We start from the raw sequence: 9,671 nt of genomic DNA, 5'->3' as shown, positions 1-9,671 counted from the left end.
TAGTCGCTGACCGAGTTCCAGAAGTCTAAACTCAAGATCTGCCAGAAATGATGGAACGCAGCATTCTGGGCTTTAAACGTATTGACCGAGTACGCAATACAATGGGGTGTTCGATGACTGGCATTGCTGATGTGGGGAGCAAAACAGTCAGGCTCAAGTGAGATTGGGCGGGTGACGTTAGCCGGATGCAACCCGAGAATTGGGCCAACGTCGTCACTCCTTGAGTGCCCGAGGATGGAAAGAGACTGCGGGATGGCCGAGAATATAGTTCCATTCTTAAATGTAACATGTGTACTGCACCTGGAATACATTTCAGCTCGATATATCAATTATAAGGGCGCTGGTGAAATTATAGGCACATGGGACTTTTCAACTTACGTCTCAAGGTGATGGACGCAGAGTCAGTGCACCTCAGATCTTTGCGATTTAAAGCCCTGAGTGGCACTGCAACTGTTACGGAGAGGCGTGTCGGTTACCATCAGACGCGACTTGTTCGTCCCATCACCTGGTATTACCAAAAAAAATATTCTGTGTTTTATAGAAATACAAAATTGTTATGTGCTTGTTGAAAAACCCGAGGTTATAATTGAAGATCAAATCTAATGATGCAATAAGGAAGTCCAAAATCAAAACGAATTTTACTGTTCACATGTTAAAGGAGAAGCAAACAGACGGTTAGGGTGTCAGATACCTCAGGGCATAGAACTGTATGTTACATAATTAATACAAAGTTCATACTATGTACAATTTCGTTACAAAAATTAGCTTCGGTACCGTCCAAGGAAATGTGAACTGAGCTTTGCAAAAAGTTCGTGTACTCGTGCTATGCAAGTCATTTTTGTATTTCCATTTCTGTCCGCTGTCCTACTTTTAAATATATCTAGTAACAAAGATATATAGGTATATATAGGTATATATAAGAGGACTGAAGAAAAACTGTCATATAGCCAAGTACTCGCCAGCAATACTGCCCTCGTAATGAAAAAGGGCACAACTTTGCGTACTGTATACAGCAGTTGTGCCTTTTTTCGTTCTGAGGGCAGAACAATAGTCTGGTATTTACTTACATTTGTCATAGAAAACTTGTTTTCGGCCAAGAGCAAACAAAAATGCATTTAATATTAATTATTTATTCTATTAGGTATACCTGCTCCTACATTTCTTAGTCTTTTATTATTTCCTCGTATTGTTTGGGAAAAGCACTATATATACCTCGGCGGGGAACGGGGACTGCCCGACTTGTATAATACAAGGCCTCAGCGGTATCTGCAATAATGTCAATGTTAAAAATAAAACGACCAATGAAAATAGTAAAATAGACATATATTTCTGCTTCAACTTTCGTAATTGCAACATTTGATCTGAGTATTTAATAATAAACACAACAAGGCACTTAAATCTACTACATAGAGTTGATTTTAGAGTAATTGTTATTTGACACTTTACATAGTAACATAGGCTACTGCTCTTACGTGTCTACAAAATAGAATTTACTTCATATAATTTGAAGATTTTGATATTAGAAATTTTGGCATTCGATGTTACGAAATTTTTTCCAGTATTAACCATTACAGAGTTTCAATTTGGCACTGTAGCCTATAATAATTAGCACCATTACGTACGATATTCTACATTTATAACATAAATCTTGTGCGTTCATTATTTTACTATTTTCAGCTTTGAAATATTTTCTAACCAAAAGGAATATATTTACACAAATGTTAGATTCTTTACATTGTTTAATTGCATATGTGCACACATACGCCAAATTGCACTAATGCTAGTATGCATATCATGCTATTTCTAGTTCTGTTTTGATAACGTAAAGGACAGTGTGCCTAGTGCTTTGCACTGTAGGCGCCAGAAGAGGTGATCCCGGGTTCAAATTGGGAAATGATTTTTTCTGGATTAGTTTTACGTCCGTTTTCTGGGTATCGCTTAGGAGTTTTTCATGGCACAGTTCCCTCGTTTGAGACCATTGAGATGTCATTACATAGTGTGTATATTGTAAGTTAACGACGTATTTTATACTAAGAAAAGTGTAGCACTTTTCTTCTGACGAAATATTTCTTTTTTGTGCACCAAATGTAATTAAAATATGATAAGAATAATTGCACATCTGTTCCCAATGGTTAAGGAGCTATTACAACGAAACATTACAATAGGAAAGCGCTTTAAGCGGCGGTCAAAACACCATTACAAATATTCAACATCAAATATAACTTGATTGCTTTACATTATTGTCACAAAATTTACAGTAAGTACGTAACTACAACTCGTTAAATCCAGCATTTATACAACGGTTAAAAAGGCGTATAAAACTCCAAAAAACAAAAAAAATACAAAGCTTCACATACAAAAAGAGAAATTAACTTAGACAAACCCCCTCGAAGTAAAACAGCATTTCATATACACATTTAAAACCCATACACTGCCTTGTCATGATCTTAAAATCGAACATCTAAAAGTACGCCATCTTAAATTTAAAAAAATTATAATCTTCATAATAATACTAAAATTTAAACTATAATACTCGCCGTCTAGGAGGGACGGCATAACTTAAATCGTTAACGCCCATTTCATAAGTGACTGACTAGCTGTCGAAAGAGAGTGGGCCCTGTCTCGCCCCAGTTATCTCTAAATTGTTTCCTTACAAATATAACATATATGTGTTGCATACAGTCAATCAATACCTTTCTAGGATGTTCCTGGCCTTGAAGACTGACTGGCTCAAGGAAAGTTCCATAATAGATATAAAACTTGAATTAAAAAACATATTGAAGAACCTCTAGGCTCTTGCATTTCATTAGCCTTTATGATAGAGAGCGATAAGAGTGTAGAAAAAAATAAGACGATGACTGTTTGGTAATTTTTATCAGCCTATCAAAATCAAACAAAATGATGCCAATTTCGTTTCCGCTCTGTGATTGGTCAATTTTAATAACAGTACCAAACTTCGCCTTATGATTGATATCTGATGACGTGACCAGGGCCCAATAGTGTTAATGTAAAACGGACTGATGTTAATTGATCTACGGTTAATCGAGACTGATGTAGCAAATGACTCAAGTTAAAGTTGGTTAATATTATGATTAAGTAAACGTGGATGTGCTGTTAAATGACGCACGTAGCGCATCTTCGTTTCAATTACTGGCCACGCAAATGATCGAATCCAAGTTCGTTGCTCTGGGTCATTGAATCATTTTGGACTTTGGCTCTCTGACAATTGAGACAAGTGTGTCATCGTAAATTGGTTCCTACACTATCAAGGCCTGTTAGACTAAGGTTAGACACGTTATTACATTTTAATCAAAAGTCGACCAGAATCTCATGTCTACGTTCTTTATACTTCTTATGAAATTTAGGAACCTATCTATGACCAACAGTAACGAAGATCCGCTCTTGCAATTAGTACCTTAAAATAATACACCAGGTGTTCCTAAGTTACAAAAAAAACCTTAAAATGTTCAGTTCACTTGGCAATAGAATCAGTACAATAAGCGATAAAACACATTTAATTAATACAATATTCTTATAGTTATTGAAACTTCATTGCTTCGCGCATTGGACCTTCAACCTGCTTATAAAATCAAATAAAAATGTATGAAAAATAAAACGCTAAAGAGGCACACTCACTGTCAAACAGATTGATCAACATATCAATCTAGACATAACTGTTCCTTCCAAAGTTATTGTTTCAGTTGCAGCTCCTTGATATTATAAATTTTAGATATGTCTAATAGTTTCAGTGTTATTGACAAATTGGCAAAAATGTTTTTTTCAAAGAGTTCATATTAGCTCAAATAGCTGCAAAAGCAGAGTAAAAAATTTGCCATAATTTTAGACTGAGCAGTTTTACTAAACTGATGCTAAGTGTATATAATATTGCCAAATATAAATTAAATACTGGGATAAGAAGGATGCTGAACGAAGGTGTGAAATAACAACAATAATAACGCACACACTCATAGCCCAGCACTAGGGACACCCTGTATTGCGGGTGCCATGGACCCACACCCGACAACCACAAATTGCACCCAAACTGACGAGAGAAATAAATGACAGCCATACAAGTATTTCTCCCGGCTCGGGAATCGGAACTCTGCGTGCCAGAGGAAATGGAAATAGTTTTACTTTATTGTTGTAGTACTTTTATACGATTCTGTTTCCTTGCTACCTGTGTATCGCTTAACGTAAGACTATAGATTTGTTTCCTGCTTCCTTTGTATATCCAGACCTAAGTCAGACAACATATTTGACAGTGAATAGATCCTTTAATATTAATGTACGGAGCGAGCGAAGGTTTAGAAGCGTAACGCCTTACATACAAAAAAAACAATTACATAAGCACCAAGTAACTGGATTCTTAAGCCTAACTTAAAATGTCCAACTCTGAATTTCCTTTCCATGTTAACTTTGTGAACTATCCCGCAGTTAAAACATTAATGGTAACAGATTATCTTTAAGCTTTGAGTAGAGGGGATAGGTTCTAATGGTTTATCAAATTAATCGAAAAGGAAATTCTTGCATAAATGTAAAATACAACATCTATGTGCTATAACAACACAGTACCGTAGACTTTGTATATATCGCCCATCGCCTCACCGACAGTCGTACCCGACATTTTTGTCGTATGATCTTAGTCAGTTATACATTTTTTTTCTGTTTTAAGTATGAATACAACTCACTGGTAAAACGAGATTGGTATATACGAGTTACAGTTGAAGACGCTAAACAGAAAATGCGTCGCTCTGAAAAAATTACCTAATTTACATGAAATAGTTCGACAGTTTGCCTGGCGAGGGCGATTTATGGGCAACCAACTGGTAGACATGAAGATGGAAGAGCGTTCGGGATAGTACTGCAGCATTTTGTCATCAGTTTCATAAGGAAATGTAATATTAATTTTATAACAGGGAATATTTTACAACACTAATTTGGTGTCGTGAACAAGTCATAAATGATTAATGAAATGAAAATATAAGAACCGTCGTATTCGTTACTTTATTACGTTACGACGTAAAGTGTTTATTAATGTCGCTTATGCCGTTAAATTTATTACTCATTAACAACTTTATTTTTAACTATGATAATAGATACAGTTAGGTAGAAAAATGTAAGACATAAGTTTGTTGGATTTTTAATTTCAGTCTTCGAAAGTATACAGTCATTTAAGTTTTAAATTAATTTGAGACTAAAGAGATTAACCATTAAACGTAATAATACATAAAAGCTGACAAATTAAATAATAGACTGAGTAAAATACTTTAAGGTGGATATTAAATTTGGTCATCAACTTAGAAGACAGTACGAATCCAACTTTCAGTATTCACTTTTTTTGTGTCAAAACATTTACCCACCTAACTGTACTAAAGATACAAAATTCAGACTCTGAAATAAATACGGTACTTATCTAAACGATGTATCAAAACTAAATGCAAAAATATACATCACCAATTCTGTTACATTTGTGACTAAACACTACCGAATTGCGTTTTTATTATAGTGAACATAAGGCACATATCTGCGTATCACTTCACATTAAAACTTAGTATTTACAATTCCCATACAAATAAATATAGAACAATGAAATATCAAAACATTTTAGAACAAAGGCAAAGATAGTTTTTATATGTTACGAAAATATTTATATTTTCAACTCTCCTAACACATTTGCAGGCGAGGTTGAAAATCACACAAATTTTTATTAATTTTTATTTATAACATTTATGTATAATTATAAAAAGATCATATTATAATAGAGGACTGGCCATACTTTGAGCACTTTATAGAAAACTAATTTATTCTTAAAATCAACAACTTGGTCATCGTCATCGAATGTGACGATAAGAAAAATGTTATGATTTTTCATTGTAGTCAATAAGTTGACACTGTTCTATAGAAAAAAACTTTTTATAAATCTTAATTTAAAATGTATAAAACGTAATTATTCTTCGCACTAACAAGGCACATCGTTAAAACACAGTATCAACCGGCGCCTCTCGTACTTTCAATCGAGACTAGCTCGATTCATGGACTTAGTTTTATTTAAATAATTTTCAACGACGAGGCCACGTTTAAATAAATATATTTCGTTAAATACCGATTAGGTCCTATTTTGTTGAACAGCGAGTGTACAGTAGGAGAAAATCATACACATTGCGTATGTTAGCAAAAATTACATCGTTGACATTTATGCAGCGGACACTCGCTCTGTTACGTCAAATATTATTACAAACTTCATAGTCGCATCTCGCTTTTATAACCTGTTTTTGTGTCATGATTTGTTTTTTCTACACGTTCAAAAAGAGCATTACAATCCGCTACTGTGTTAAATTTGTTTCCATAATAAATCGATGAAGAGTCAACAAGTATGTTACTCTCCAGCCAATACAACTACAGTACACTTACCGAACCGTGATGAAAAAAGCGGGGTGGCAAGGGCGCCGGTTCAGACCTCGTCGGGCGCCAGCGCGTCCTCGGCTTCGTGGTTTGGCGGCGGCGAGGGCGGGGAGGGGGGCGCCGCGGGCGCGGCGGGCGCTACGGGCGCGGCGGGGGGCGGCACGGGGGACGGGGGAGACAGGCTCGCCTTCACCGAGGCTTCCAACGCGCGGATGCGGTTCTCCTGCTTCACTATTACCGACTTCAGCTTGCGAATCTCGTCCACCAGGTCGGATAACTGTTTTTCCTGCAAGGTTTGCATCGTTTATGTAGGGTATTCCGCAATTTCATGCTGGAGTTTCAATCGGCGGCGTCCCCTTAATCTCACATTACATTCATTTTTTTATTTTCCCAAATTAAGTAACTAAAGCATTTGTGTTATGGAAATCGGAAACAACGAAGGTACCACAAACACCCAGACCCGAGACAATAAGAAATAGATTTTCTACATTGACCCGGCCGGGGATCGAAGCCGGGACCTCAGAGATGGCGACACGAAGAAAACTGGCATGCAAGCCATTCGACCACGGAGGTTGTCTTATATCGTCGGTGATTTTCAGGGCAGCATGTCTTAGATTTTAACGACTGTTTTAAAATTAAATCCTAGTTTTAATTAAGTTTAAAAACGGGACGTAAATATTTTAAAACAGTCGTGAAAGTTTTCGGAATGGCGCTTTCGCCCTCTAGAAAAGACAGGCGGGCACTGACCACGGCGGCGCTGACGGAGGGCGGCGGCGTGGCGGAGGCGGGCGTGCCGGCCTGGCTGTCGTCGCGGCGGTGCGCGGGCGTGGGCGAGCGGTCCTTCTCCTTGGCGGCGGCCAGCGCGTTGGCCTTCTTCACGCAGTGCAGCTGCGTGGCGGCGCGCCCCGACACGTACCCGCCCTGCACAACGAGCGCGCGCTCCTGTAGTTTGGTTAGGGGTCGCCTAGCCTATAGCATCTGTCTTTTGATCATTCTGTTGGCTTTTCTCACAACGAAATGTGTCACGCGAAACGTTACCTTTTATATTTCAAGGCTAAAACGAGATTTTTTTTGCAATAAATACTGACATATTCATATTTTTACAAAATACATTACGGTATGCATTTCTATTTTTTCATTAAAGCGAAAACCGAGTCTCGTAATACATACAATTTAGTTTTATCGTGACTTTATAACATGAATTCTTTATTTGCATTCTCTATTATTTAGTTACACTTTTTGCACTGAATAAATAAATAATAGTAATGAATTAACAAAAGGTAAAATAACTATTGCTCTCATCTATTTACTTCTGTAGCTTGTTTAATATATTCATAGTCTTGAGATATTTAAATACCAATTTAACTACCAATATTGAATAAATATAAAAACAAATTATGACTAACCCACAATTACTAAAGAATCTCTTGATAAAGAATTTAACATTGCGTAGAGAAAACTCAATAAAAATTTATGTTAGTAACACTGCAATTGTCATAAACAAGGTAATGTTAACACATGGAACACAACACAGTAAAATAGTTATATCGGTTAGAGAAAGCCAACAAAATCATCTATAAGAACATCTGCTAGTACACACAGCATGAGATGCTTGATAAATATCAATTTAAAATCAATCCTAACATACGTTACATTTTAACAGCGATGCAAACGCGATGCAGTCGCTTTTCGTCTACCTTTAAGCACGCAATTTTAAGCAGCGATGGAAACTGCAGCATCGATACGAACGCGCGTCCAGTGGCGAGGCGTCCATATGATTAGATTTTCACTGGCTTGCCTAAAATTTTCCAGGTACTATCAAATACTACATTTTGTGCTAAATTTTAAGTATAGAATAAGTCAACCGCCGAAATCAAGTGTACTAGTACCTTGTGTGCTAATAAGTTGTGTTTACGTATCGCCAAGTCGCCATTTTTTCTTACGGTAGGTGTTTTTTTTAGTAGTGTAGGTGTTGTTTTGCTCCGGCTTTACTAACAACAATTTTCGCCTCGCCACTGGTAACCACTCTTAGACGGTACAAACAATGATCGATCACACACAGTGGTTTAAACCGTCTCGAGTGTAAAAATATCCTATTGCATAACTAAGTTTCCCAAACAAGTGTCGACGCGATCATGTAGAGAGAGCTTAATTCAACTAGTGATGCACATTAGGATTCGATTTCGATTCATTTGAATGCGATTTTTAAGTAAATCGATTCAACGTTCAATCATCGTTCGATCATATTCATAATTTAAATAAAACAGTCTCTTTCTGATGGACCCCTATTTTATAATGGCCTGCAAGAAAGCAGTTTAGCAACATCTAAGTACAATAAGTCTACAAAATCTAAGTACAATAAGCGTGCAATACTTGGCCATTGCTGCTACTTCTGTGCCGTCTTTTCTCATTGGCTAGAATAAATCTTTTCTCAATGGTTAGGTTAAATTAAAGTCGTAACCGATTGAAGCAAAAAGGCTGTCAAAACTTTTTTTATCGACATTGATTTTGAAACGATTTTTATAAGATCGATTCAAGAGACACGATTCGATCTGTGGATCGATTCAGCATATTCGACTGTGAACTGGCAATCGGTACTACCTCAATTTTGACAACTTTACAGGTGAAGAATAAAATTGCGTCGTTTATACAGATTCTGGTTTATAAAATAAAAATACGTAGTTTTTAAATATTTTTATTGCACATGTATGTATGTACACTGCGTATTTTTATTTAATAAACCAGATGCTATATATAAATGAAGCAAACAATTTTTTTCTTCATCCTGAAAAGTTGTCAAAATTGTGATAGTACCGGTTGATCCATTTTCATAATTTATCGATACAACCATCGACAACAACTACATGACTATTTAAAATTTTAGGGAAACTGGCAACCCTTGAAACGTCATTTCGCTCTATCTTAAAAAACAGACTCTACACAGAGATTATAACGGCGTACTTATAAATCGATGAAAAATATCGAGGTCTTGTAGATCTTGTTGTTTTTATAATTTAGTCAAAAAATTTATAATTCAATAAAAACTAAAGGCGGTTAGTTTATCTTATTCCATGCGCACAAATTCGCGAGCATCAGCTACTTCTACATAATATAATTTACGAAGCACTCACCTGCGAATAGTTTTGTCGCAAAACATTGATAAACAAGCTCCATTAAAAAACATGCATTAAAATAATCAAGCCACGTAATGTTACGTGGAAAATATCCATTATCTTGTGTGATAATGGCAACAGTGGATGAAGAGATAG

The 9,671-nt window shown here is 36.3% G+C and overlaps 1 protein-coding gene across 1 annotated transcript in view; it reads right to left on the bottom strand.

The window, feature by feature from the left end:
• Positions 1-5,129: 5,129 nt before the first annotated feature.
• Positions 5,130-9,671, bottom strand: part of LOC113225478 — a 29,343-nt gene continuing 24,801 nt past the window's right edge. Inside the window, exons 5-6 of the mRNA XM_026457797.1 lie at positions 7,150-7,344; positions 5,130-6,688 (exon numbers count right to left, since the gene is read on the bottom strand). Of these exons, the coding sequence (XP_026313582.1) occupies positions 6,452-6,688; positions 7,150-7,344 (432 nt within the window). The 3' untranslated portion in view covers positions 5,130-6,451. The remainder of the gene's footprint in view (positions 6,689-7,149; positions 7,345-9,671) is intronic.

This window comes from Hyposmocoma kahamanoa, unplaced genomic scaffold, assembly GCF_003589595.1.
Source record: "Hyposmocoma kahamanoa isolate Upper Pololo Valley unplaced genomic scaffold, ASM358959v1 160, whole genome shotgun sequence".
NCBI classification, from domain to species: domain Eukaryota; kingdom Metazoa; phylum Arthropoda; class Insecta; order Lepidoptera; family Cosmopterigidae; genus Hyposmocoma; species Hyposmocoma kahamanoa.
The sequence above is the reverse complement of the archived record's forward strand: the minus strand, read 5'-3'. Positions and strand labels throughout refer to the sequence as shown.